At 41.8% G+C, this 27,507-nt stretch overlaps 5 protein-coding genes across 5 annotated transcripts; 4 read left to right on the top strand and 1 right to left on the bottom strand.

Moving 5' to 3' along the window:
- Positions 1–760: 760 nt before the first annotated feature.
- LOC134441881 (cystatin-like) lies at positions 761–2,564 on the top strand. Its single transcript, XM_063192302.1, has 3 exons — positions 761–1,074; positions 1,817–1,927; positions 2,140–2,564. Exons 1-3 carry the CDS (start codon positions 877–879, stop codon positions 2,269–2,271), a joined length of 441 nt encoding a protein of 146 aa, XP_063048372.1. The 5' UTR covers positions 761–876; the 3' UTR covers positions 2,272–2,564.
- Positions 2,565–3,516: 952 nt separating this feature from the next.
- Positions 3,517–5,704, top strand: LOC134440928 (glycine N-acyltransferase-like protein 3). Its single transcript, XM_063191080.1, has 5 exons — positions 3,517–3,988; positions 4,134–4,241; positions 4,331–4,457; positions 4,644–4,776; positions 4,922–5,704. Exons 1-5 carry the CDS (start codon positions 3,914–3,916, stop codon positions 5,316–5,318), a joined length of 840 nt encoding a protein of 279 aa, XP_063047150.1. The 5' UTR covers positions 3,517–3,913; the 3' UTR covers positions 5,319–5,704.
- Positions 5,705–5,792: 88 nt separating this feature from the next.
- si:dkey-76k16.6 (uncharacterized protein LOC566817 homolog) lies at positions 5,793–9,693 on the top strand. Its single transcript, XM_063191079.1, has 5 exons — positions 5,793–7,438; positions 8,347–8,457; positions 8,601–8,709; positions 8,813–8,939; positions 9,114–9,693. Exons 1-5 carry the CDS (start codon positions 7,199–7,201, stop codon positions 9,514–9,516), a joined length of 990 nt encoding a protein of 329 aa, XP_063047149.1. The 5' UTR covers positions 5,793–7,198; the 3' UTR covers positions 9,517–9,693.
- A 247-nt stretch (positions 9,694–9,940) lies between these two features.
- On the bottom strand, positions 9,941–11,643 carry mgme1 (mitochondrial genome maintenance exonuclease 1). The gene is made up of 4 exons (XM_063191078.1): positions 10,853–11,643; positions 10,541–10,760; positions 10,297–10,429; positions 9,941–10,201 (listed from the first exon to the last, which is right to left on the bottom strand). Exons 1-4 carry the CDS (start codon positions 11,373–11,375, stop codon positions 10,067–10,069), a joined length of 1,011 nt encoding a protein of 336 aa, XP_063047148.1. The 5' UTR covers positions 11,376–11,643; the 3' UTR covers positions 9,941–10,066.
- Positions 11,644–12,073: 430 nt separating this feature from the next.
- On the top strand, positions 12,074–23,897 carry snx5 (sorting nexin 5). The gene is made up of 13 exons (XM_063191077.1): positions 12,074–12,301; positions 13,659–13,763; positions 14,360–14,470; positions 16,087–16,208; positions 16,578–16,701; positions 17,213–17,308; positions 17,536–17,641; positions 17,745–17,820; positions 18,082–18,121; positions 18,487–18,573; positions 19,490–19,649; positions 21,725–21,810; positions 22,622–23,897. The coding sequence occupies exons 1-13, from the start codon at positions 12,266–12,268 to the stop codon at positions 22,670–22,672; spliced, it is 1,200 nt and encodes a 399-aa protein (XP_063047147.1). The 5' UTR covers positions 12,074–12,265; the 3' UTR covers positions 22,673–23,897.
- Positions 23,898–27,507: the final 3,610 nt, after the last annotated feature.

Genomic DNA, 27,507 nt, shown 5'->3' with positions numbered 1-27,507 from the left:
AAATCAATTTTAGTTTTAGTCATATTTTAGTCATTGCCTTCCCAATTTAGTCTTAGTCTTAGTCTAAATGACGAAAATCAAAAAAGGGCTTTGACGAAATATTTTAGTCATAGTCATGGTTGACGAAATTAACACTGGTATGTATGTATCATATACGTTTACGAAATGGTGGACGGGAGTGGTAGGAATGATGGGGGACTGGAAGCGTCGCGTTTCGGGGATATACCTTAAGCAGTCGAAGGCGACTGCACAGGCAGTCTAGTTCTAAAATAGTGTTTGCTACAGCCCCCCAGGGACTATTGGGGAGGCCTAGGGGGGCGTTGAGAAGGAGCTGAGTTGGGGCGGAACATTCTATTTTATTTTTCAAAACTAAGTGCAATGTGCATTGACAGACTTATGGTGAGGTCAAGGGGGCGTTTGGATGCTTATGATGACGTCAAGGGGGCGTTTGTTCAAAAAGTACAATATACCTTCTGGTATTCCTACTTTTTTTATGTTTTGATAAAAACCGCGTAAATGAATGTGCAACATTTCCAGTGGGAGACTGTGACACGCCTACTTCTTAATCATTTCGTGATTAATGGAGTCATCATTCATCATCTGGTCGTGTTTTTAGAGTTCCAAAAAACTTGAAGTCCAAGTTTGGAGTGGACATGATTCATCGTCAAGACTTTTCCATGGTTTTAGTTGATTTATCTCCATCTCTTTTGTGATTGGGTGAAATTCTTGTGACTTCCCCCTTGCACACATACGTCACTTGTTGTTTATATAATTCCGCAAACAGCCGAAGTGATTCAGGCCCCGGTACCTGCGATACTAGTTTCAGCCTATACTCTTCGTCGTCTGGAAGACACGACAACCAAAACTTCAAGAATTATGTGGAAGACTTTATTACTAATTTTGCCAGCGGCTTTTGCGCTGTCGAACGCTGCTATGGTTGGAGGTCCTGCTGATGCTGACATCAATGAAGAAGGAGTACAAAATGCCTTGCAGTACGCAGTGGTTGAACACAACAAAGGAACAAACGATATGTACATCTCAAAAGTGGCGAACGTGGTCAAGGTCCAGAAACAGGTACGATTTTATTTTTTGTTAAGCTACACTATCCTACTACTGGGTGAGACTCAACCTAACTAACCTACGTGAAAAGAATGGCAATGCTACACCAACAGGCTACTAGCCCGCAGAATGCTAAATACATGGCTAAAATCTGCGTAGCTAGGCCTTCTGCTCGGAGGGATAGAAACTTCTACTTTTATAAAGGCCCCTACTCGGAAGTAGAAAAAATAGGCCAACAGCTGAGGACAATCCTTTTTCAAAGTAAGGTACAACTTCACATGTCCAAAATATAAGTTTTAATAACAAACAATAGGCATCAAGCCAAATAAAGATCAGATAATAAACGTAAGCCCATACAAATGTACTTTAAAATTAGGTCTATTTAATGACACAAATAAATACAATTAGAAAAGCATGGACTGGAAGATGTGTAATTCATGATATAAATTGACAATAGTTCTTGCTGAAGGGTGTGGGGGAATTAAAGCTGAAAGCTGACTTCCCAATCTCAGTGCGGACTATTACAGAAAGTTGAAGTAGATTATTGGAGCTAATGTGATGGGGAAGAACATATTGCCAATGTCAAAGAGAAGTAGTCCAATGAATGGAGTTTTCCTATAATTGCTTTATAGATTAATAGAGACCAGTGTCTTGAGGGCCTGTCAGTGAGATTTGGCCAAGCCTTTTTGTTATGCAGTAGATTGTGTATGCCTATGCAATGCAATTTTAAAGTATATTTCTATTCTGTTCCCATCAGGTTGTTGCTGGGATGAAGTACATTTTCACTGTGGAAATGGGAAGGACACCTTGCAAGAAAGGCGGCGTGGAGCTTAACTGCGAGGTGCACACTGATTTGGAGCTGGCTAAGGTGAGAGCGACTGGCATGTTTACAGGGTGATATATCTTTGTTTGAATTCTCAAAGCTTACTCACAAGTGTTTTAATGGAAACGTACTGCTTATTCTTGGATTAGACTGTAGCTCGCAGATTAAATGTCCTTTTATTTGGGACACATTTTTGTAAACATGTTCAACTGTTTGTGTTGATCTGTTTGTTTTTTTCTTTCTGTTTGTCTGCTCAGCCCTACACATGCACTTTTGAGGTCTGGAGCCGCCCATGGGTGAAGGTGAACGGAATTAAGCTGGTCAAGAACCAGTGCATGCACCCCACTCCTGCTCCACCCAAGGAGGCACAACCCGCCCCCGTCGCATAAACGCACAGCGTAATAAACATATCCGTATCCACTCCAGATATGGTTTGCCAAATACAGCAAGTCATTTAATCATGTAGAGTATATTTTCAGACTTTGTCAGGCTTTGGAGTTCTATCACCCTAATATTCATGCAGCATTTGGTTTGGTTAAATGATTGGCACTGATGTTAACGATTGTTTTGTAAGAATCGCCCCATTACTAAAGTTTTGCCGTCTAATCTACACAGTACTGCTAACATCTTTGTGTTTTCATTGCACATGACCTTAAATAAATAAAGGTTTTAGTACACAATACTATTTTGTGATTGTGCTGTTCCTAATTTGCAGAATGAAAGCCGAGTAGAGTGTTCATGCTCTTGCATGTTGTGTTATGTAATCGTAAGGCATGCCATTACATGTTTGGTTCTTACTTCTGAGGCTATCAATACATGCATTGTTTATTTAAAGGGGGATAACCCATCCAAAGAAAGTACACTAGTTCTGCCAAGCATTTGTTGATGTGCGTTTGGTAAATGTACATTTATCTTTTTGCCAATGAGCTGTGGTAGTAGGCCTATGCTGCATTGACAAAGCCTGTCATCTTTGTGACACTTTTTTGAACTATGAAGCACATTTTGCTGCAACCTTAGCATGAAATGTATTAAATACAAATCCAGCTAAGTATTGAATCACAAACAGTTAAAATATGTGTGGCATAGGACTCCCGTTGGTATTTGTTGATTATGTAAGGGAGAAAACATTTTAAAATAGGTTAACTTAAAATATCTCCGAAATGGTAATTATTTCACTGAGCACAGTCATGCCTATAATTTGGGGAAATGTGTGGTTGTTGCATTGTTGGGAGTGGAGCCACGGGATAGGCTACCGAGGATCTGTTGCTACTTGCTACACGTCTGCATAAGGTCATTGTTCGACATATGAGGATGAAGTTGTTACATTGTTTCCAGTGTGTTGGCCATCTAGTCCACAAACAAGACAAAGGGGAAAACAGCTGGTGCTTCGAGTGTGCGACAATATCGCCCCCTTACGTTCAGTGTCGAAATGCCATTTTCATTTTCGACAACTGCAAATCTAAAACCTTGTACACTACCTTATCCCAAAGAAGTTAATAGGCCTACTGTCGCGTGAGTGTAAGTTACGAATTGTTGTAGCCTAATGTAGAGTAGCTTGTAACACATCGAAGATTTTAAAATTGATTTAAATGTTATGGTGTCCGAAAATATGTCTGATTTTATATGAATTGGTTATTACGGTAGGCTACATTGTTGAAGGACCAGGTTAGTAGCCTACCTCTTACACAAGTTACATGTTTGCAAGAGGGCTGTTCAAATGGGCTCCTCTGTCCAAATGGCAAAGACTGAGTGCAAGTGGCGATAGTTGTCCATTCTGCTCAGTCCAGTTAGTATGCTCAGTATCCTCCCTGTAATGTGACACTCAGATTTTGTTCATTTCCATTAAATATTAGCCAGCTTTATCAGGCCAACTAGCAAAACGTTCCACTAAAAGCAGGGAATCATGTTGTTTGTTTAAACAGGGACTATTCCTTTAACTGCTGAAGCAATAAGTCACAGGGTAAACTAGAACTACCCGTCTCCAAAACAGCCGATCGGGGACATAGCGGAGTTCTGGATACACTACCAAAGATGAAGGTTCTTGATCTGGAGGAGATACAGACCGCCGAGCAAATCCTACGGCGACATTTGCCGAAAAGTTCTAAGGTAGGCGCCGTTAAAGGTAGGCTAGAAGCCAAACATAAGACGCTGAATATGAACAGTCATTGGCTGGATTCTTGAACGCCTCTTTATTAGCTTTCTAAACATGTTATTAAAATGGCATGTCGCGTTGCTATGCTCGTTTTTTTAGGTGCACGGATATCTTATAGGTTTGTCCAGGAATAAGCCGTCCACATATGAAGTTGTCGTAGACGCCTGGCCTGACTTTACATGCGTTATTCTTCGACCAGACCAACAGGTCAATTGCCTCATTCAGAATTCATATTTCGCTCCTGATCGTAAGGTGTTTATGACACATAAATGATTAACTTGTGTTTGGTCCAGTAGAATCCCAATGTATCTTACTACCAGAGGAAGGTGACTTTATTCTGTACAGAAACGGGGCTGCAAGTATTGAAAAGAATGATAGCAGAAGAGGAAGCAATTGACTGGAGCGCACACTTCATGATTGGCGGTGAGTCACTTGTCATGAAGGGGGCGCTGAAACATTAAATGGCAATATCAAATGTTCTGCATTTTGTGAAATTCTTAACGGATTAGTGTGGGCCTTAAGTGTAGGCCTGCACCCCCCTCAACTGTTTATTTGTGTGATGGTTTACAATATACAATATGTACAAAAATGAGATCTCTGCTCAAACAGGGCTTGATATGTCCCTTGCACCCATGGTGAAGGAGGTTGCCGCTTCTAAAGGAGTGAATGTGAGGTACTACACTCTGGTTCAGCTCGTGGTCTTATCTGACCCACGTGACTTACCTCAGTTGACAGACAACAGGTATAGTCTTAATGTCCAGGTCATACAAACATTACTTTAATTTTCCTGACTGAATAATATGCATTTTTGATATTGTTGGCAACTTAAAACGTTTGATTTAGCAGAGCATCACAGGCCTACAACTAAAATGTCTTATTCCCCACAGATTGGAAAGCAGGATTTCTTCTCTAACAGAGTCCCACATCGATCTGGTAAACAAGACGTGGAAGTTTGGAGGCGACGAGAAGGGATACAACATTGTCAAGAACCTCATCCGCAACTTCCCTTCATACTGCATCGTGGATGACTCCAACCAGCCTGTGTCATGGATGCTTTTGTACGACTACTGTGCACTCGGGTTACTGTACACGATGCCTGAACACAGGGGGAAAGGCTATGCCAAAACCCTGATCACACACATGTCAAAGCAACTGCATGCTCAGGGATACCCTGTGTACTGCTTCATTGAGGAAGACAATGCCGCCTCCCTCCGGCTCTTCAGGAGCTTGGGCTTCACAGAGCACCCATCATACAGGGTCGCCTGGTTCGAGTTTAATTACTAGGCTGGTGTGCAATCGTTTGGAAAAGTAGGACTTTTGTACATGGGACAATGGATAGCAGTAGAAAATACCAATTGGATGAATAACGAGTAGGATACTCAAACCAGCTTGAGAATGCCCCAAGTGATATGTTCATACTAGGGATAACCTTAGGACATCTTATCAGTATTATATTTCTTGAGGATGACATTGACCATGTGGTGCGTCTTTGATGTGGCTTTGGCCTACTTCAGCCTCATTAAACTTAATTTGGCGACTACAGATTTACATCACATTAGCAAGCAGATTTGTTTATCATGATCTCATCCGAGAGATACACACTAACGGCATGTATTCCTGGAACCATGTCCCGTAGTCCGATGACACCAAGATAAACACAGTTGTTTTTAGATGGTATGAAAGCATGTGTGGTGGTAAACAAGTCAGTACTACAAAGGGTAAACTTAAACTTAAACTTAGCCTATGCATTTTTTGAAAGAAAGAAAAAAAGTTTGGTTATCGATATATTGCTTAAAATATTACTTTACAAAAGGGATGTTCTCATAAATGGTCTGTGCACTGCATTTCATTCAGCATTATGGTTAACTACAGATTCGTTTTCTCTGTAGTACAATGTGTGCAAGACCACAGACAATGATCTCATCAACCTATACACAGATAATTAAAGAAGTATGTCTTATGTACATGCAATCATGGTATTTAAAGGCAATTCAACATTGCATGTAATAATAACTTAAGTAATTAATCCCTCTGCATCTTTAGTGACTCAGCATCTCTGTTATGGTCTTATAGGCCTACCTGGACATTCACATTGGCTGATCAGTATAATTTTCTTTTGAAATGTTCCTCTCTGTGCCATTTTAGATTATTCGGATGTTTATTGCATTTCATTGGTCTTGTCCTAAGTTATTTGAGATATGTTGCATTCAGAGCTCTAAATTAACTTTTTTCATCACCAGCCAACATGGTTGGTAGATGTTAATCTTACTAGCCAAGGACACCCACTCTAACTGCTGCTAAGTGGCTGCTAAGTTGTTTTTTTCTACCAGCCAAAAAGAAATTTCACCAGAATTTGGATGGATGGCTGGTGTTAATTTAGATCCCTGGTTGCATTTATCAAATCTGAAGCACATATGTTCTCCAAAACAATATTTTATCTCGGTTTTAACATTTGATAGGTTGCCTTTCACAATTCCCCATCTAGTGTATGGACCAAATGTCTTGAAAATGCTAATAGTTTGATTTTTATCAAAATTCACCAGTTTGGGTTTGTGCCTAATAAATTAAACCACCGGTCTGCCATTTCTGCAGAACCACATGGGAGTAAATTGTTACGCTAACTGTGTCAATGAATTTACATAATTTAAATGTTAATAGTCTACTACAATCTGTTTAGGGGTTGATTTGCAAATATCTATCGCCTTGCATTTCACAGGAAGGTAATGTCTGATTGGTGGGTTCTCCTCCACTGTGTACATCACTCTGTCTTGGCAACTTTACGCCATTTGAACTGCTGGGACCTCACAAGCTGTGGCCTTTCTGTTTTGCACTTCCATAACACACCTCTACTGTATATGTTGCCTATTGAAACAAACACGTCAATTGTCCATTCCTGCCATGATGAGATGTTTGCTTTTCAGTAGGCGATATGGTTCCCGGAATCTGTTACCATAACCATGAGGGCTGATGATCACAGAAGGGGGTGGTCCTAAATATCATTTTCCGACCCAAGATCCAGTTGACAATGAGAGGATCCACGTTTCCGTGGTCTCTTCTGGCTAGAAGCTTACCGCCGTTACGCAACACGTTGAACATGTTCCAGCACTACAACTAGTGGCAATAAAAGATCTGTTGTCACACTGTAGACCTATACACTGTTTGATATGAACTTCGCACCCTTCCATTGTCCACAGTTCGCTCAATTCACATGTTGCATGCGGGCGCATATCCATCTCTCGGTGGCGAACTACGTGATCAACCAGCGAAATTTACGCGCAAATAGCCAACACTGTCGAGGTTGCCGAACGTGTCCATCTCGGTTTCGAGTCATGCAAATTCTGAACGAGGAGCAACTCAAGATGGCAGAGCCATTGCTACGAGAGCGTCTCCCTCAGTCATTGCAAGTAGGTAATACGAGTGCTCACGCATGGCAAACTGCTGAGGTCCACGCATAGCTGACTGGCATTCAGCTTTGCAGTATGGAATTAGCCTAAACACCTGTGCGTTTTGACTTTTGAATAGCAACTGATTTTATGACTTCTTTTGTGCATAGAGAGCTGATTGCGGCCGTTGATGGTCTAGACTCTGCTCAGATATTTGACACATATTCAATTTGGATTTAAAAAAAAAAAAACTTCTGATCTGATCATTTGTGAAAAACGAGAATGCATCTTCCTTTGCACCTCTGTTGAGGAGACATGTCAAAAGCAAAAGTAAAACGTACAAGTAACAGGTGACCAATAGGCCTAACCAAAGCTGGACAGATCATCTGCCATAGTCCTCAGGGGCCAATACTTGTGTTTTTTTATTGTTTGTTTCTAGTTGTTTATTTTTCCTTTATAGACCAGCCCGCAGTTTAGATGAGGCGGTCCATGGGCATAAGTGTTCACAGATAGGGAGGAGGTGGTGCTAAAGCACCTGCCCCTTTGAAAATCAAAAGTGCCCTTTTCAAATGTTCTTTTTTTTAATGTTTTTTGGTCAAAATGTGCTTTGGTTCATGTTGACATGATGATTTGTAAATGTGGCACGATCAAAAGCATGTTACAGCAATAACATTCCAATATAATATATAGCCTCTATTAAGACAGCCAGAAGTTCCACATGTGACACCCCCCTTTCAGCACCTGACCCCCAAAATGTGCCCGCCACTGTCCACAGGTGTATTTTAATACTGACAGTGTACTTAGGCCATGTTAATGGTAGCATCTGCCAATTATCTCGAACGAACATAAATATTAATATGCAAGTTTTTCCTGTTTAGTTATGACCTAAAAAGTAACTAGACACTTTTTGGTCTCCTTTCCTTCCGCAGGCATATGGCTACATTTTTCAGAAGAACAGGGTGAAGTCAGACCATATAGATGTACTAGTGGACCACTGGCCTGATTTCAGAATACTTGTCACTCGACCGCTGCGGGAAAAGGTAGTCCGAGTTGTGCATCTTATCCTTACATCTGCATTGGGAAATTACAGATTTACTGTATACAATGCGGTTTGGCTACTTGATAATGACACGGTATCAATATTGTTTTAAATATAATTTGACAATTTTACTTACATTTGCAGGAGGAGGACTACTTCAAAGACATGTGCATTTACACTACAGATAGGAATGCACTGAGGGAAATATTGGATAAGAAAGAAATTGTCAGCTGGCAAAAATATCTCTGCATAGGTTAGTGTTTACCTTTTCATCAAAATGGTGCATTTTAAAAACCTTTCACTCACGTTGGTCTTTCAGATGAGCTGTAACATTCTATAATTGAAATTCGATTCAGGTACAAACTTGTGTCATCAAGAAACAATTATGAGCGTAGCTGCAGCTAATGGGGCAACTGGAAATATGGTGGCGTTGTGCCACGTGCTACGGTTGGAGGAACCCGCTCACCTGCCAGAAATATACAGGTAAAGTCTCCTCTAAGACTTGTCTATGACATGAAGGCCACCTCTGTGGTGAAGATGAACTTGTTGAGCAAAGCAATATTATTGTAATGGTAATGTATTAATTACATTATCATACATTTAGTGATTATGGCTTATTATTTATTTATTTATTTATAATCCTTTTATATTTTTTAGCGCCAACATACAAGTATCCTCTCTTGACGAGTCACACATCTCTCTGGTTAACGAAGCTTGGAAATTTGGGAGAGGAGAGCACAGCATGAAGTTCATCAAGAACCTTGTCCGGAATTTCCCCAGCTGTTGTGTTCTGGATGACAACGGCCAACCGGTGGCCTGGATTTTAACCTACGATTACTCTGCTATGGGAATGTTATACACAATGCCACAGCACAGGAGGAAAGGCTATGCGAAAATCCTAATCAGTGCTATATCAAAGAAGCTCTTTTACATGGGTTACCCTGTGTTTTGTTTCATAGAGGAAGATAATCTGTTCTCCCTTAACCTTTTTAAAAGTATGGGATTCAAAGATGAACCCTCTTACCGAAATGCCTGGTTTACGTTCAACCAGTTACATTAATTTCTTACGACATTAACAAAAAAATGTTTAAATGATAGTGGTTGCATTTGGTTCTTAGTGAAATGTGACAATTTAATTCCAGGTGTCCTTATTGTTTTCCAAGAGAGCAATGGATTGAGATTTTGTGAACACTTAATGCAGTTTTCTCAGTTGTATAATAATACAAGTTCTCTGCTATCAATGTGTACCGTGTTCCTTTTTATTCTCCCTTTTACAGTATAAATGCATAGTGTTTACTTTGTCTTAATGTCTGCCTCAGTCATTATCCATGTCAATGATTTGACTTACCTTAACCAATGATACAGACTTGTCTGTATTTAAGTCATGCTAAGTAGACCTAACTTGCCTTGGTGAAAGGTCACTTAATTAAATTACTAATGGTATGCAGAGTCTGTTGACAATGACGATATTTACAGACACTGGCTTCTTTTAGACACCCAATGGTTTATTTGGAAAAATAGCTAACTAAAAACATGGAACTTAAGTTATATTATGTACATGATATTACACATTTTGTTGGTACAGTACTTGGTTGCTGGAGCATTGGAGGTTAACTACCTTCTGTGTAGGTTTCAAGTCGGAGCAACCATTTCTCCCAATACAGTGAAACTTTTTCAAAGTCAAGGAAGTGTGGGTGAGCTGGCGAGCCATCTTTGTAAGCCACGACAATCAGGCCATTCTTTATCTGCAGGGGGAAAACACCCATCAATATTGGAACAATAACTTAAAACCCCCAAAGATACTTAAGTTTCGGTGGAGATTGCGGTTACTGGACTTCACCTGGTAACTGTAGTTGTCATCATTGTTCAAGGCCCCGACATATGCCGCAACCTGGATTGGGTTGTCAAATGTGTTGTGCAGAGATGGTTTGGTTTTTTCCGAGGTCTTCCAGTCAATCGCACACAATCGTCCTCTATAGAGAAAATGCAAAAATAACATACAACGTACAGTACTCTACACAAGCACAATAAAAGAAAAGTTGACCATTTTTCTCAGGCAAAATAGTGAGAGCAGTTTAACTCACCTGTATTGAGCAACACAGTCCACAATGCCCACATAATTCAAATGCTGGTGTTGCACTGCACTCTCAATAGCTCTGACTTCACTTATCTCCTCAAGTACATGTTGGACACTTTCCAAGTATCCAGCTGTGTCTTCATTGTGCTCAGTGTCATCATTTGCTTCAGGGGGGACAAGTGCTTTCTCAAGTGCAGAATGAAATAACCTCCCTTGCTGGAAAAGATCTACAAAACAAGTGTCGACAAGTCACAATCAGTGATTCACATTAGACATGCAGGTATTTGGAGAACACTGTGTACCTGAAATTTGAACATACTTGCAGTGTAAGCCTTGAAACCCTCCTCTCCTAGCTCTGCGATCATTCTTCTTCTCCATCTTTCCAGGTAGAATAACTGCTCCGTGGACATGGTTTGTTTCAAAATCCTAGTGACACTTGGCACAGTAGACCTTACTGGCCCTTTTGGAAGCAACAATCGAGCAGGGCTCTCCAAGTTATAATTTTCAGAAAGGCTGTCTTTCACTTTGTTCATGATTGGGTGGACAATCTTTGGCGCAACAGGCGTGGGCTTCGGTGAAGTCACTTTTGATCTTACTATTGGGCCGTACAATTTATCATCCTCCTCCTCAAGTGATGCTGGAGTCTGAGAACTGACTCTCGAAGACACGACTGCCTTGACAAGAGAAGAGTATCGCTCCGTATCCACTGCCCCATATGGACTGGTCTTTTTCTTAGATGCCGATGCAAAAGAGGTAGAGAAGCCATTGTACAAGGAGGTGGTGTTGCAGTGTTTAACCAGAGTATTCAGAAGCCAATTAGACTTTCCGTGAGATATCAACATCACAAATGAGAGTCTTGCTGCCAGCTACTTAGCCTACAATCAAAACGTGTCGTCTTCGTGCAAATATCACAAGTTTGTTGATATTGGTAGCCGCTGACTTGACCATAAGCCAAAATGCAAACAGAAACCATACAAATCTTCTGATTTTTAACACTCACAAAAGAGAGAAAGTTCTTCACAGGTTCACAGGCATTAAGAGAGCGCCATTATTTTCATGTGGGTGTCACTGAAAGTGGTCCGGTGCGTCTTCTTCTTCAATGCACTTTGTTCCGTGGTTGTAACCATTCAGAAACGTAATGAATTTAATTCATTAATTCGATTTAACCAACTGATTTGATATAAGGACATATTAGTTAGGAAAAAGGTTACTGCTGTATCTCTAGGTAGGCCTATTGCTTATGGCATGCTGGAATTTTATTTCACAGCCCATCACCACATCTAAATAGTTCTAAATAAAAAAAATCAAATAGACTAACAGTAATGATACTCAAAATATGCGTAGCCTAGGCCAAATCAGCAGTGGGATATTGCGAGTGGGTGCTGAGCACTAGTTTCCATTATTATCTAGAAATGCATGTTATCGTTTGGTGCCTGAGCTTGATTCTTTTCTGGTTACAGTAACTTGTTACTGCGCCCTCCCTCACTAGTGGGAGGTGACAACAGTGGGCTTGACTGACATTCCTGTAGTGTAATCATATGGATTTTGACAGACTTCTGTCCAATCGAGATCATTCGCGGACACGGTCTGGTTGAAACAAATGACTGGAAATTAGGCCGACGAATAAATTGATAGGAATGAAAACGTAGGAACTGGTGAATGGCCATCGGAATTGTAAAAATTGTATCGGAAGCCTTTTGAGGAAGTACCCAGGGCAAACAACTTTTTCACTATGACATCGCCTACAGAAGAAAACGATAAAGAGAAGGTAACTTGTTATCGGTCTTCTCTAAGTTGTCTTGTGTAAATGTTACATAAATAAGGGTCGATTCGAGAGCTTGTTAGCTAGTTTTACGTTAGCTAACTAGCATAGCAGTTGGCATTGATAAAGGTGCAAACGCTAAATGTGTTAGCGATATGACTAGCACCCCTGCTAATTCACTACTTTTGACCACTAAATCAGTGACTAAACCAACCTAGGCAAAGACGATAGTGAGTTTACCTGCTGTGTCTGTTATTGTTCTTTATGAGACAGTTAGCACGCCTACTTTTATCTACCAAACTCTGATGTTACTGTAAGATATCAGTATCAGTCTTTCTGTCATCTTTTGCTGCAAGTACTTTGGTATCTGGAAGCTGCAGAAATTCCTATGCATACATGAGCAAGTAATGATGATAGTTAGTTTAATGGCAATATTTGAATGACTCTCAGGTCACGTACACAATTCTGGTACACACAGTAACCAGGTCCATACTCCTGTGGCCACACAGAGTGGAAGTAACTTGTTGCATACAGAGTATTGGGCAATATTGGGGCATGAAGTCTGGCGCCTGTTAAACAGGGTGTTAGAAAATTACCACTTGAGAGTTCAAAAGAACCACTTACTCTATAGGAGTGGTGGTATAGTAACCAAGCTGGCTTCCTGAGGGATTTTCAGAAGGAAGTCAGAGTTTCTGTTTTCGCTGACAATGCAGTGTTGCTTCACAATTCACATGGTAGTCTAAGCTGAAATCAAGTGGGCTGGACTGAAAACTTTGCATTTCAATGAAGCTGTCATTTCCTAAGAATAGTCCAATGCCATTTGATTCAACTCAGTTGTGTTCCAAAAAGTCTGAGCAACCTCAGAAGGTGAAGAGTTTAGAAGGAGAATTGCAGTTTGCATTCCATGTGGCTATGGTCTGGTCTGGGCATCTGGAATTTATGAAATAACGCTTCCAGTCTGGTATGTTGGCCAAGTCCAGTATCTGAATTCTTTCAGACCATTTCCTGCACACAACACTTAATAACTGTTTGGTCTGATCTCTTGGTAACAGCATTGAAAGGAGAAATTGACTAGGAAGGGCCAAAAAGTTCACAAATGGGATTGCTGTCGTAGTAGTTATCCAGATTAAGTTATCCTTGAGGTAGTGGTATATAGTCTAATACAAGAGCCTGGAGTCCTTATTTTCCTAACCAAATGACATCTGTGGACTATTCGTTAGCAGATTTACCACTTCATGCCGGTAACTTAGCCAGGTTTATCGCTTAACCATGTTCTTGGAATACTTCCGAGCATGCACTACAGAGGTGATTGTTTTTGTTTTTGTGTCTGATGAGCTAAAGCACCATTTTTTCCCCCTCACAGCTCCGTTCTGTGTCTGTGGACCTGAACCATGACTCTACCCTCATCATTGACATTCCAGATGCCCTGTGCGAGCGAGACAAGGTCAAGTTCACGGTCCACACCAAGGTACGGTACAGTAGGCAAATTCCAATTGTCACTGTGGCTGACTTCACATTCATAGAAGTCTTTTGGGACTCACTCTGGTAATGTTTCGACATGATTTGAATTTTACTAAATATTGTACATGCAGTGTATACAATTCAGGGGTGCATTTCTCAAAAGAGAAGCTGTTAGCATGTTAGCAACTTGAGTAGTTGCCAATGGGAAAATGCATTGAAAGCAACAAAGTAGCTAATGTAGTAAGCAACTCTGGATTCGAGAAATGCACCCCAGTTTAGCATCCCAGCGTCATTATTCTCTGTCATGAAGTGATTGCACAGGTGGGAATAATCGTTTGTGTCTGCATGTAATTTCATTTATTCAAACAAAGTATTTAATTTTGTAAGTTAGCTGATGTGTCTCATCACATCCCATGCGTAAGACTGGGCAGCATGGTGTTGTTGCCTTCGGGCAGTTATTTTATCTTTGCCAGACTTCTGCCTGTTTTTGGATTACGACGTGGAAGAAGGACCCATGCGTGATGATTCTAGGTCCTATTGCAGCGCTGTGGTGTTTTGTTGGCCGTTGGTGACAGGATGTGGCCATCTTTTTCCTCCTTGCAGACCACACTCAGCTCCTTCCAGAAGCCAGACTTCTCTGTGTCACGGCAGCATGAGGACTTCATCTGGCTCCACGACACACTGGTGGACACAGAGGACTATGCAGGCCTCATTGTAAGTATGCAGAGGGATATATGCAGGCCTCATTGTAAGTAGGGATGCACGATGTATCGGCCAGATGTATCAGTATCGGCCGATATTTGACATTTCTCAACATATCGGACATTGGTCCGATGGGAAAAACTGGGCCGATGTTTTTTTTTTACGGTTCTAAAAGATTGGCCTTGACGGTGACTTTCATTGTTTGTCTTCTAGTTTGTCTCTATTTTTTATCTAATTCTATCATTAAATGTTATCTCTTTTTAAAAAAAACAAAAAAACATTGGTATCGGTTAATCGGCCAAAACTGCAATATCAATATCGGTTATCGGTACCGACCGAAATTCTTCACATCGTGCATCTCTAATTGTAAGTATGCAGAGGGATATACGTAGGCCTCATTGCTGTAAGTATGCTAAGAACAGTGCAGTCCCCATTGTATGCTAGGGGATATATGCAGTCCTCTTTGTAAGTACGGGGCTGTGGTGTAATGCTTAGGGAATTGGACTGTAGATCGCAGGGTTGCGACTTACCCTTACCAATCCCTTCCTCCCTCCATGGTTGAAGCGCCCTTGAGCAAGGCACCTAAACCCACCTCGCTCCAGGGACTGTAAACAATACCCTGTAAAATAACTAAGTTGGTTTTGATTTTTTTTAAGTATCAGCTAAGTGCAATGTAATAATTTTCAAGTATGTGAAGGACTAAGTAGTTAAGTATGTAGTTGTAAATATGGTAAGAGTTAACTGAGGACTATGCAGGCCTCATAGTCAGTATACTTAGGGATAATGATGAGCATGTTACATCGTACTCATGATGAAATGGTACCTTAATTATGTTTTAAAAAGTTTTAATTTCATGCTTTAGAATATGCCTAGAGGATGGGATGTTGACTGAAAGCTTAGCCATTCAAAGTTGGCCAAAAGCTTGGCAATTACCCAATGGAAATTTAGTGTTCCAGAATTTTACATCAAGTATCCATGGAGTAACATTGCTCGTCCTATTTATACAATTTGTTAGGGAACAGTAATGGGCCCACGCTCCTAAGTTATGACTTGTTACTTTCAAAGTGGTAGCATGGCACATACAACACAATAATACAACACATCGTACTGTGCTCTGTTTTAAATAAATGTGTCTGTATCATTGTTGTTCACTCCAACTTCCGCATCGATGCTGAAGGCTCAACTTTTATAAATCACACTGCTGTTGTACCAAAGTGTCTATGACCAGTTTTACCAAGGTGTCCATCATCCGTTTGACCAATGTGTCCATTAACAGTTCAACAAAGACGCTTTTGCACACCTGTAGGTGCATAGGATGTTATCCCAGCGGGGTTGTCCGTCAAGTGCAAAGAAATCCCGCACACTGTCCATTCCACCAACAAACTTTAATACAACGTTTCGGTCATCCGGCCAGAAGGTCGTTTGTTGGTGGAATGGACAGTGTGCGGGATTTCTTTGCACTTGACCAATGTGTCCATTATCAGTTTTATCAAGGTGTGTATGATCCGTTTTACCAATGCCCCAATGACCAATTTTCGCTGTGTGCCTATGACATGTTTCATCAAGGTGTCTTATCATCACTTTTACCAATACCAATGTATGTATCTATGATGTTCTGGTCCACATAGATACCTCCGGCACCACCGAAACCCGACTTTGAGAGCCCCCGGGAAAAGATGCATAAACTGGGGGAGGGGGAGGCCACCATGACCAAGGAGGAGTACACCAAAATGAAGCAGGAGCTTGAAGCGTATGGCCTTTTATTATTATTATTATTATTATTATTATTATTATTAATATTATTAATAATCATTTGTTTGTGTTGTAGAAGCAACCTAATGAAATTCCATGACTGAAACACTGTATGAGTCTTTCTTGTACAATAGAGGTGGTGCATTACTTTACTAATACTGCATTACTAATAATGAAAAGACTGTTTCATGTCATTTATGTACTGAAAGCATTAGGTAAGGACACGTATGCATTCATAATGTTAGACTTGAGTTGGACAATGAACAAAGCGACCATAATTGCCTGCTGTACTCCCCTTGGAATGTCAAACTTTGCTGCTAGAGATCTAGTAGTTAATCCTTTTCATGTCTTCTTGGTCCCTGACCAGAGAGTACCTGGCTGTGTTCAAGAAGACCGTTCAGGTTCACGAGATCTTCCTGCAGAGGCTCTCTGGCCACCCCATCTTCAGCAAGGACAGAAACTTCCAGATCTTCTTGGAGTACGACCAGGATGTGAGTCGCTGGTCAACTCTTCTGTCTCAGACAGGAAATGAAGAGCAGGCACATGCTCTCCGAAGCATACTTCCTGCCTACTAGTGATCTGCTGGGCCAGCACTGCTGTCAGGGAGTAACAGAAGGGGGGCAGTAGGGTGAGGCAAGGAAGTGTCAGTGGGGTGGGAAGGCTGATTTGACTTCCTTTTGAAAGGCAGAGTTAAACGGGTGCACAATAGGACAGCCACACTCTTGCTTACTTAAGTGGAAACGCTCATTGGTCACCATTAAAAAAACAGACCCGTCAGCCCTTTTAGCTCATGAGTTGTTGCAGTCACTATGAAACTGACCCAAGTGAATTTCCAAAACACTGCAATATTCATACCCATTGCTGGCTTTGATTCCAGTATCAAAAATGGATAAGAAAAGCCGAGTCAGTAGGAGTGTGGGCAGGGCTGGTGTGCCAAGTCGTGCCGTGGTGGTTGCCTGGTTTGGCTGCCTGTAACCGTCTCCTTTTGATTGGTCCATGCAGCTCAGCGTCAGGAGGAAAAATGCCAAGGAGATGTTTGGTGGCTTCTTCAAGAATATGGTGAAATCTGCAGATGAAGTCTTGATCTCAGGGATTAAGGTTGGTAATGGTGTGTGAGCCACATGTACATAGGTGTGTGTGTGTGTGTGTGTGTGTGTGTGTGTGTCATAACTGTGTAACTGATGCCTCCAGAAATGGGAGTGTCGTGTGGTATTAGTTGCTGTGTGCACACACACTTGTTGTTGGTGCTTAAATCAGAATGTTTTAAAGGCCTGAAACAACACATTTTCCCACTAATTGATTGTCTCTTGTCTTTGACGTTTCAGGAAGTGGATGAGTTCTTCGAGCAGGAGAAAACCTTCCTTCTTGATTATTTCAGCAAAATCAAGGACGCCACAGCCAAGGCGGAAAAAATGACACGCGCCCATAAAAGTACAGCAGCTTTCTAAACTTCTACCAGACTTCAAGGGTGTCACAAATCTCTACTCTGCAGCGAGAGATGGAACTAACTGCTGTTTGTCATTTGTGCTTTTAGATGTAGCTGACGACTACCTTCACGTCTCTGCCACTCTCAACAGCATAGCGGCAGACGACAATACTCCCCTGAAAAAGTAAGGGCAAAAACCTGCAGCCAATGTACAATGCTTCGCTTTCAGGCAGTTTTAGAACCACGGGTATTGAGTATGTTGTTGAATATGTGCTTGTTGGATGTTTTCAGGCCAACAGTACTTTGAAACTACATAGTACTTGTAGTTGGAGCAGTGTTTTTTATTTTTTTTTACATGGAATGATGAACAGAAAGTGCATACCATTCAGTTTAACTACTGGATATTCTTTTTTGTAATGACCGCCTTTTGCCCTCTGGTTTTTAGGCATCTGGAGAAGTTTGCTGACCTGTTGGAGAAGCTTAGGGTAATGCCCTTTTATTTTTACTTTTTACGTCTATCATACAGCCAACAAACGATACACACAATAACAAAACAAACAATTATACAAATAGCCTGATCAATCAGACCTGAAACCATTAATGTAGAAAATCTGTTCATGTATTTTTTTTATTCTACAAATGGCATCCATTTGTGTTGTTCTCTGATATGTCTGTGTTTAATATAGTAAGAGAATATTGCCCTTTGCAAATGAATTCCAAAGAATATTGCCCTTTGCAAATTCTAAGTTAATTCAACGTTCCAATGCCATTTTTAATGTTATGGTTGGAGTGAATATGTGTTGACTCTCTCATGTCTTGTGTGTCCCGGCCGTATCCTGTGCACCTGAAGAAAGTGGAGGGCCGTGTTGCGTCAGACCAGGAGCTGAAGCTGACGGAGCTGCTGCGCTATTATATGAGGGACATCCAGGCTGCCAAGGTGAGAGCCACTTCCTGTAGATAGAGAACTACCACCAGAGAGAGTAGAGAGAGAGAGAGAGGTTCCATTGGCCCATTGTTTCCTGGTTCTATTATTGCAAGGGGAGGGGGGGGAAATCCCCCTTTAGGCAGACCTAGGGACTTCTATTCAATGCTAGGAGTATTATGACACGCCCCTTTAGGCAGACCGGAACCTGGTCATGTTAGGTGCCCATACCAACCTATTACATTGGCATATCTCTAATCTCTGCTACCACTACCTACCTCTTTATCTGCTCAGAGCAACACCACATCCTGTGGTTTCTGTGTATTCTGAAGAACTGAAGGTTACAGTCTGGGCATGTTTGCATCATTTACACACTGTACATTGTACAGGATTGTGCTGTGTATTCTCAAAAACAGCTGAGTAGACATTGTTTTTTGTTTTCTTTTCTTTTTGTTTAATCCCTGCCAATTCAGAAGTCATATTTAAACAATGGCTGAATAAAATTAATTTCATTTGTGGAAAGGGCCGTGGTCCAGTGTTTAGGAAGTTGGACTTAAGTTCAGAGGGCTGCAGGTTCGAATCCCACCATTACCTCTTCCCACTTTGGTCCATGGCTTCAGTGCCCTTGAGCAAGGCACCTAACCCCACATTGCCCACCCATACCCTGTCCCTAGAGTGACTGTAAGTCGCTTTGGATAAAAGCGTCAGCTTAACTGTACTGTAATGGAATGGTGTCTTCTATGCACAACAGTAGTAGTAGTAGTAGTAGTAGCAGCAGTAGAACCCTTCCCTCCCCGTCCTCAGGACCTGCTGTACAGGCATGCTAACCCCAATGTAAAGCGACCTTGTGTTCCTTGAAAGGCGCTATATAAAACCAAGTTATTATCATTATTATTATTATTATTATTGTTATTATTATTGCCCACCACAGGACCTGCTGTACAGGCGTGCTCGAGCGCTGGCTGACTACGAGAACTCCAACAAGGCCCTGGATAAGGCCCGGCTGAAGAGCAAAGACATCCCACAGGCCGAGGAGCACCAGCAGCAGTGCCTGCAGAAGTTCGACAAACTCTCTGAATCATGCAAGAAAGGTAGGTGTGTCTGTCTGTCTGTCTGTCTGTCTCTCTATCCATCTCCAGGTCATTGGAGTCACTGTGCTCACATCTTGGTTGCAATTATTTGTCCAGGAAACTTCATAGGAAATTTCACAGGAAGGGCAATGTCACCTTGACATAAGCGTGATCATTGACTACTGTTTGGTAGAGCCCTGTTGATATCTCTTGAAACGTGTGGGGGAAACATTTTGCACATTTCTTTAGTTATATAAAAATGATACAGGGTATTACATGTCGTTAAGTTCCTGGTTGGTCAGGATGAAATGCATCCTTTGAAGTTGAGTCCAAGGAGAATAGGCCCAGACATAAAATGTGTATGTAAATGATAGTAGTGTGCATTGGCACTGCCCTCACGATTCGATTCAACTACGATTCGGGAGGTAGCGATTCAATTCGATTCGATTCAATTCTACGATGCATTGCAATGCATTACATTTCTACTGAAAGCAAAGTAAATGTAAGTACTGTAGTTAGATACTGAGCAACATTTAATTGGCTGTTTTCTGTATCAGTCTATCAGTTTTCAATGTTTTGAAGTGCTTTTATTTAATTTAACATTCATTTGCTCCTGAAATATCCACAGAAGTAATTGAAATTTGCCGCATCGATTCTGGAACTTTCTGCATTGAATTGAATCGTCCATGCCCCGCATTGCATTGCATCGCCGTATCGATTACTGTTGACACCACTAGCAAACGATCATTGAGTGGAGGGCTATGGCCAGACTAAGGAAAGAGTCTCTCTGATAAGAAGTGAAGTGCTTAATAAAAGCGGGTGTTCTGTGTGCCAATCTGAAAGCAATGCACTGATGAGGATTTCCATCTTGACGCGCACCTTCAAGATTCCCTGATTAATTAATGCCATCTGAAACAAATGGCACACGTCAGTAGAGTACTGTACTTGGTCAACAAAGTACTGCACTTTATCTGCTGATGGCAGCTGTTCCACAAAGCTATACAAGCCATTTCTATGGGCTTTTTTGCCTTCATTGTGGATAGGACATTGAAGATGATGATCGGAGGAGAGTGCGCCAGAGAGGTGAGGTAGGGTTAGGAAATGACCCAGGCCAAACCCCAATCTGGGTCCACATGGACATATAAGTACAGTGCATTAGCGTGATTCACCATTTCATATACAGTAACTCCTTATATTGATGCAATTCTTGAGGGGAAAAAAACCTTTGATTTCAAGGCACTGGATGAGTTGGAACTGAATTCATGAATATTATCTGATTTTCCTTCGAAAAATTCAAACGACCAAACATTTTACTGACATTAACTGAGAAGCACAATAAAACACTTTTGAAAATGGATCTGTATTGTTTCAGAAAGACCAGACCAACAGCATTTTCAAAAGTACTAGAAGCCATCCACCCAAGAGGCGATCCTGTGTCAGGTCAATTCGATTCTTTTTCTTGCTGCTACTGACTTGCGTGAGAGAGGTAGTGCCCTCAAGGTAGAGAAAGCAGGTCAACCTTAAATGTGCCGTTGTGCACAGAACTGCCGGGAAAGACACTCTCCAAAGACATATTGCCAAAGACTGTTCTCCGGTCTTCTGTGTATCCATGTTTCAGTCACAGATTTTTGTTTGCTCAATTCGTGTTTGATTGGACAAGTGTTGACCCAATCTAGCGAGCTAATACCCTCTGTGTCCTGGAGGCATTATAATCAACACTTTGATGTCAAGCTTTCATTGATAGCTTGTTGAGTGATTTTTTTTTTCACCCAAGTGGTGAGAAGTTTAACTTGTGTATAAAACTCCTGATTGCCAAGTTAAAGGGTCGTATTATATGTGACACTGTATTAGCTTTATAATCCAAGAAGCATTGAACATGTGTCTCGCCTATGTTTTTTGCAAACATCTGCGAACATCAAAGTGTAGGTGCTCGGTAGCACCTCAAAGGGAACACACAACCACTCTGTAGACTATTGATTTGAATGTACAGAGTTGGATTTTCTAGTCCTTTTCCTTGTATCATGCTGTACAGTATGTATTGTCCTTGAACAGGAGGACTGGGATCAGTCATTTCATTGGTTGTCTGTCTTTTTTAGAGCTGACCACCTTCAAGGGTCGCAGAGTGGTGGCCTTCCGCAAGAACCTGATCGAGATGACTGAGCTGGAGATAAAACACGCCAAGGTCCGCACACACACACACACGCACACACATACACACACACACACCAAGGACGGCACCAAACACAGACACTGCTGATTTTCCATGTTGCCACTTGCACAAGATTACTCCCGCCCCAAACACACACACACACACACACACACACACACACACACACACACACACTGCTGCTGTTTGAAGAGCATGGTGTGGAGTGTCCCCGTCTGAATTTTCTCTCTTTCTCGCACACACAGACACACACTTGCTCAAGGTTAGCAGCCCTCCACACACCACACACACAGTGTGATGCTGTTTGAAGGGAATGCTGTGTGTCTGAACATCCCTTTACGTGAGAGTGAGAGAGTGAGTGAGTGAGTAAAGTCAGCATACAGGCTGCTGCTGTTTGAGGATCCTGTGTGTGTGTGTGTGTGTGTGTGTGCGCGCGCCTTTCTGCCTGTCTGCCCCATAAAGACACACCATATGCCAATATCAGTACCCGCAGTATATTACTGTAGAGGTGTGTCTTTCTCTTTACTTTTCTCTGTTTCTTTCTTTCTCTCACGCACTTTCTCTCACAAACTTGGCTAGGTGAACACAAATTTGATCTCAGCTTCTTTTAAATAGTTGTGCATCGTTTATCCGGTGGTATGTGCTTATGATGTTGTTATTTACTTTGTAGTAGCGGTATGACTGTTAAAGTGTCCTTTCATGTGGTTCAGAATAGATGATTTAACAGTTAACCTCTCGTCTCTCTCTCTCTCTCTCTCTCTCTCTCTCTCTCTCTCTCTCTCTCTCTCTCGCTCTCTCTCGCTCTCTCTCACTCTCTCACAAACAGAACAACGTGTCTCTGATCCAGGGTTGCATCGACATGCTGAACAATAACTGATACACCAGACCGTTGCAGTCATTTGCCTCTCTCGACTGCCTCGACCCACCAACCAGCCAACCTTGGAAGAGAAACCTTGACCATTTACTTCTATATACCCCAAGGGGTTGAAAAAAGAAAGAAAGAAACCACTTCATCAACCTGCACAAGAGTAGCCGACGTGGCTGCCCGTATGTTTACAGACACACACTCACTTCTCCACGCCCATCTCCCTCCCATTGTCCCTCCTCCTTCCTATTTCTTTTTTTTTACCCATTTCTTTTTTTTTTTGAAAGGAGGTAGCTCACTGTGCACACAGCTTTGCATGGGATGCATAATGACTTCAAAAACCTAATAGCAGTTGAATGTTGCCCCTCCCTCCTGTTCATATGTTTTTTATTTTAATTCAGTGGATCATGGCTCCGGCATTCTTTTCTGTCGCTTTCAATGTTATGTCGTTTCTGCAACACTGCTCCTCCTCATCATGTCAAAACCGTTCTCACATGTTGTTCTTCCCTGTTTACCCAGGCTGGCGCTTTCTTTAGTTTACTGGTTTGCATTGGCAGACTGCCAAGAAACGTTTACCTTTACCATTCAGTGCGACGCCTAAACGAATGCAAGATGTTTTTTTTCAAATGCAGTTGCACTGCATTTTATGTGGTTTTTTTTGTGTCTTTCCCTTGGTTATTCTCCTCATGATTAGATAACGGGTCATTGTGAGACAACAGGCCAAGCGCTCCTAAAGAAAAGAGCACGGCTTGCTTTAAGAAGTGAAAAGAAAATAGTAACTGTAGAAGCACAGTTGTAGATGAGGTTTTTTGGGGGGGGGGGGGGGGGGCATGGTGGAGTTGCGTGGGTGGAAACTTGTGCATTTGTGCCTAAAAGAAGGGTTTTTGTCCTCTCTGGTAGAGCAGTAGTGTATAATTCTGGGTGGGTCAGGTTTCAGCCATGCTAAAAATGATCATTCAGAGCCATCTATCACACAGACAGTCAGGCCACCATCCTCCGCAGGAATGCTGACCTGGAATTATGGTCACCCTCCCGGCCTTACCGTAGCGTAGCCCCTTCACACACAGGAGCCAATTCCCAATCCCTCCCCCACCTCCTCCATGACCTTCACTGGCAATTTAAAACGTATTCTTTCCTGTTGTCTCAGAGTCAGCCTGGTAAAGACATCACGCTCTCTCGCTCTCTCTCTCTCTCGTGCTCTCTCTCTCGTGCTCTCTCTCTCTCTCTCCTCTCTCTCGCGTGCTCTCTCTCTCTCTCTCTCTCTCTTGCGTGCTCTCTCTCTCTCTCTCTCTCTCTCTCTCTCTCTCGTGCTCTCTCTCTCTCTCTCTCTCTCTCGCGTGCATGCGCTCTCGTTCTCTCTCGTGCACACATTCTCTCGCTCAGTCGCTCCAGTTAAAACGTTTGGCCCGCAGTCTCAGCCACAGATGGTTTTCCAGCCAGTCGATGAGTCTGGTGGTGAATCATGCAGAAATCAGCTCCTGCCGCTTTTCCGTCCCACTACCCCACTACACTTCTTCTCATGAAGGCTTAAAATAGACAGCTCGTGCTTTCACATGCTTCCAGGATGGCATTCTCTACTGCGTAAAGCCGGGTCTGGTTTAAAAAACAACAAAAAACGCAGTTCTCTTATCAGATGAGGGATGATTAGTTTTTTGCTATAATCTGCTCTACAAAGGCAAAGTGCAGTAACTACATATTTTGTCAAAATTGAGTTTAGACTGTTAACAGTCATCTTTAAGCAGGTGGCTTTATCTTGTGACAAAGCCGTATGGTCCAACTGTGTCCCGTTTTACAGATACGTCTTTGTCCAATTTGCACTAACTGCAATATCCAACTTAATTCTAATCCTTCGAAGGCCTTTTTCTTAGTTTCAATGTTGGCGTAGTTACTTCACTTTGCCTTTGTAGGTCAAATAATAATTGAGGAGGTGAAAACCGTGATGGAGGGCAGCCTTGGACCTGACCTTTTACAAACTGACTGTCTAAAGTATCCACTTAATGCACTGCACGGGGAATGAGATGCAATCTTTTCCTCCCTACATAGTGCAGTACTCTATGAAGTGAGCCGTTTTGAGCGCAGTCTTACGATCACTACACATGCTTTGACCGTATATGCATACTAATTCCTTTCCTGCTCGCACCCTGTGATATATTGAGTGTACCTGTTGCTTGTTTTGTAATGTAATGTACGTGCCATTTGTTTTACAAGACTAAAATTGAAGATTTAAGATCTTGCTTTTTTTGTTTTAACAGTGTTGTTACTGATGCAAAGATTGGTCTTGTTTGAGACTAACTGCTTGAAATTGTCAATATAGAGGACCAAAAGAGTTTATATTGTGATACGACAGACTTTTGAGGATTTAAAAAAAAAAATAGAGAAAAAAATGAAGCAATTTATATTTGAACCACTAAAGCAATAATGCAATCATGGCCAGGTTTCGTTGCTGAAAAAAAATCTAAACTTTTTTGATAATTGAATGTATTTGTAATGGAATGCTTTTTTTGCGAAGGCTTCATTGTTTTCTAAGATGAGCCCAGCAAAACTCTTGCAATAATTATATTAAACGATTCCTACTGCCTCATGAAGTTGCTTTTTTTCTTGTCATAAGCATATCAATTCATTACTAACACAATGTCAGTAACATGGAAAACTATTGATTTAATTATATATCAGAGGACGTTCCCCCATACATACAAGAGCAGTCTTTCTTTTCAGCTGTTCTTTTTTTGGAGGCATGGCCGGCTAGATACATTTTCAATCGTCATGGTGTCTGTTTCGTCAGAAGGTGGCAGTGCCTGACGTCTAACAGCCAAGGCGCCTGCTGTTATCCCACATGACGCCGGCAGCACGCAAAGAATTCCTGCGTGGGTGGTTGTACGGGGGCTGCCAGGCATCTGGACTTGAGCTTAGGGAGTCTGAGTCTGAGTTCTCATTTAGCAGTTACAACATGACTCTGTAGTGTACAACCTGATTACCATATTTGAAGTACTTAACCTGTTAAGACACGGCTGTTACCATGACCAAGTCGTAGTGCATTACTAAAAGGCCCTCTGTTATGTCATAGGAGTGTAGTGCTATGGTACTTAACTTTTCAATGGCTATTACAACATTCCACTGGTGGAACAGCCGCGTGCATTATGGGGTTAATGGAATATCAACAGCGTCGTATAGTCCTAAATGATATAATAATGTAATGTAATGGTAATGTATTGCAAAATCTGTACTGGGCAGGGAAATTTTGACTTGAAGAGTTGGTATTCTATTAGTCTATTGGCTATCCCAAAAAGAAAGTAAATGCCAATTTAGTTGGTTTGCATTTGTTAGGACAATACCCAACAAATGAGTGCAGCACAATAACCAGGGACTTTGTTATTAGTTGAATTATTTCCATGACATAAGCCTACTGTAAATTCTTTATCAGGCTGTTTTACCCCAAAGGATGTCTGTGTGTATCTAGCCTCTCTCTAACATAATTTCGATCAAGATCCCTGACTACTAATCCTGGATTTTTCTACTGTTATTTAATGAATTCTTTTGAACCAGAGGGTTTGTAGTAGTCCCTTATGCAACATGTTGCAGCTGTGTTTAGAACACACTAATACACATGGCATTCCTCCCTCGGCCCCAAGGCCATTCAGCGAAGCGTATTTATGAATTATTTTCTCTTGCGTCACTACGTAAGGTTTGTGTTGTCTATGTTTGAAGGGTAACTGGTTGCCATGGAAAACAGGACATCCTCTGCGTTGGAAGAGAGAGTGCTAAATTTGCTGCTTCACACTTCTCTGTCCTCTTACTCAGAGACGCTGACAGCGGGAGCGTGTCTATGTTCCCACAGCCCATTGGTCCCACAGTCCATTGGTCCCACATCACTAAGACTTTTAACATTAATTTTTAGGCCCATTGGTCCCACAGCCCATTGGTCCCACAGCTTATACCTACTGGCCCATGTTCCCACATTTCTAAGAATTTATTCAAATTTAGGCCCTATGTCCCATGGCAGGGAGAAAGGCATGTTCTCTTAGTTTACTCGGAAATGTGGGAACATGGAGTTGTGGAAAATAGGGCCTATATTTGAATAATTTCTTTAAAATGTGGGAACATGGAGCAGCAAGAATAAGCTGTGGGACCAATGGGCTGTGGGAACATAGAGCTGACCCCCTGACAGCATTGGCCAGCCCCAGGATGAAGTCATCCGAAAGGGCCCCCCACTGTGCAATGTAATAATGAGGACCCAATTCTGGGCCATCTCTCCCTGGGCCCAGGACAACTGATCCCCCCCCCCCCCCCCTTTCGACTTTCTCAATGATAGGACAGTGTGAGAGGTGGACTGGAAGGGGTCGATAAATGACCCGGGCTGGGAATCAAACCCGAGTCGGACGCATGGCAGACGAGTGCCCTACCGGTTGGCCACGGTTACTTTGTTTTGACGACAATTTCACAGTAGCAGAGTTGTGATATTTAAAATATATAATAATAATAATAATTGTATTTGTATAGCACTGTATCATACAAGGCATGTAACTCAAAGTGCTTAATAAATGCCAAAAAACATCATTGTTAGAGATGGATTTAAAAGGAGAGGTAGAGAGGAGAGGCAGAAATAGCAGGAAGGGAGAGGAAGAAGAGATAGATAGAGATTGTAGAGTCATAAGGTCAACGTAGGTTAGGACCAGGATTCTTAGATGCGTAAGGTCCATAGTGGCTGGGTCTAGCATAAGTAATATATTTGCCTTTTGTCCCAGGAGGAAACATTTGTTTTCGGCAAATTGACACGGCTCAATGATTTGATTGTTTCTGATCAGTTCCACATTTTGTCTTTATCAATAGGGCTATTTGGATTTGGTTAT

This window comes from Engraulis encrasicolus, chromosome 24, assembly GCF_034702125.1.
Source record: "Engraulis encrasicolus isolate BLACKSEA-1 chromosome 24, IST_EnEncr_1.0, whole genome shotgun sequence".
Classification (NCBI taxonomy): domain Eukaryota; kingdom Metazoa; phylum Chordata; class Actinopteri; order Clupeiformes; family Engraulidae; genus Engraulis; species Engraulis encrasicolus.
Note: the sequence above shows the minus strand (reverse complement) of the source record. Positions and strands in the feature narration are given on the sequence as shown.

Excerpts from the sequence above, each read along its gene's own strand:
- LOC134441881 (XM_063192302.1), top strand. The coding sequence starts at position 877 with ATGTGGAAGACTTTATTACTAATTTTGCCAGCGGCTTTTGCGCTGTCG. Across the intron at positions 1,075-1,816 it reads TGGTCAAGGTCCAGAAACAG|GTTGTTGCTGGGATGAAGTA; the intron begins GTACGATTTTAT and ends TGTTCCCATCAG. Across the intron at positions 1,928-2,139 it reads CTGATTTGGAGCTGGCTAAG|CCCTACACATGCACTTTTGA; the intron begins GTGAGAGCGACT and ends TTGTCTGCTCAG.
- LOC134440928 (XM_063191080.1), top strand. The coding sequence starts at position 3,914 with ATGAAGGTTCTTGATCTGGAGGAGATACAGACCGCCGAGCAAATCCTA. Across the intron at positions 3,989-4,133 it reads ATTTGCCGAAAAGTTCTAAG|GTGCACGGATATCTTATAGG; the intron begins GTAGGCGCCGTT and ends TCGTTTTTTTAG. Across the intron at positions 4,458-4,643 it reads CGCACACTTCATGATTGGCG|GGCTTGATATGTCCCTTGCA; the intron begins GTGAGTCACTTG and ends CTGCTCAAACAG.
- si:dkey-76k16.6 (XM_063191079.1), top strand. The coding sequence starts at position 7,199 with ATGAACTTCGCACCCTTCCATTGTCCACAGTTCGCTCAATTCACATGT. Across the intron at positions 7,439-8,346 it reads GTCTCCCTCAGTCATTGCAA|GCATATGGCTACATTTTTCA; the intron begins GTAGGTAATACG and ends TTCCTTCCGCAG. Across the intron at positions 8,940-9,113 it reads CACCTGCCAGAAATATACAG|CGCCAACATACAAGTATCCT; the intron begins GTAAAGTCTCCT and ends TATATTTTTTAG.
- mgme1 (XM_063191078.1), bottom strand. The coding sequence starts at position 11,375 with ATGTTGATATCTCACGGAAAGTCTAATTGGCTTCTGAATACTCTGGTT. Across the intron at positions 10,430-10,540 it reads GACTGTGTTGCTCAATACAG|AGGACGATTGTGTGCGATTG; the intron begins GTGAGTTAAACT and ends TTTTCTCTATAG. Across the intron at positions 10,202-10,296 it reads ATGACAACTACAGTTACCAG|ATAAAGAATGGCCTGATTGT; the intron begins GTGAAGTCCAGT and ends TTCCCCCTGCAG.
- snx5 (XM_063191077.1), top strand. The coding sequence starts at position 12,266 with ATGACATCGCCTACAGAAGAAAACGATAAAGAGAAG. Across the intron at positions 14,471-16,086 it reads AGGACTATGCAGGCCTCATT|ATACCTCCGGCACCACCGAA; the intron begins GTAAGTATGCAG and ends TGGTCCACATAG. Across the intron at positions 17,821-18,081 it reads GACAATACTCCCCTGAAAAA|GCATCTGGAGAAGTTTGCTG; the intron begins GTAAGGGCAAAA and ends TCTGGTTTTTAG.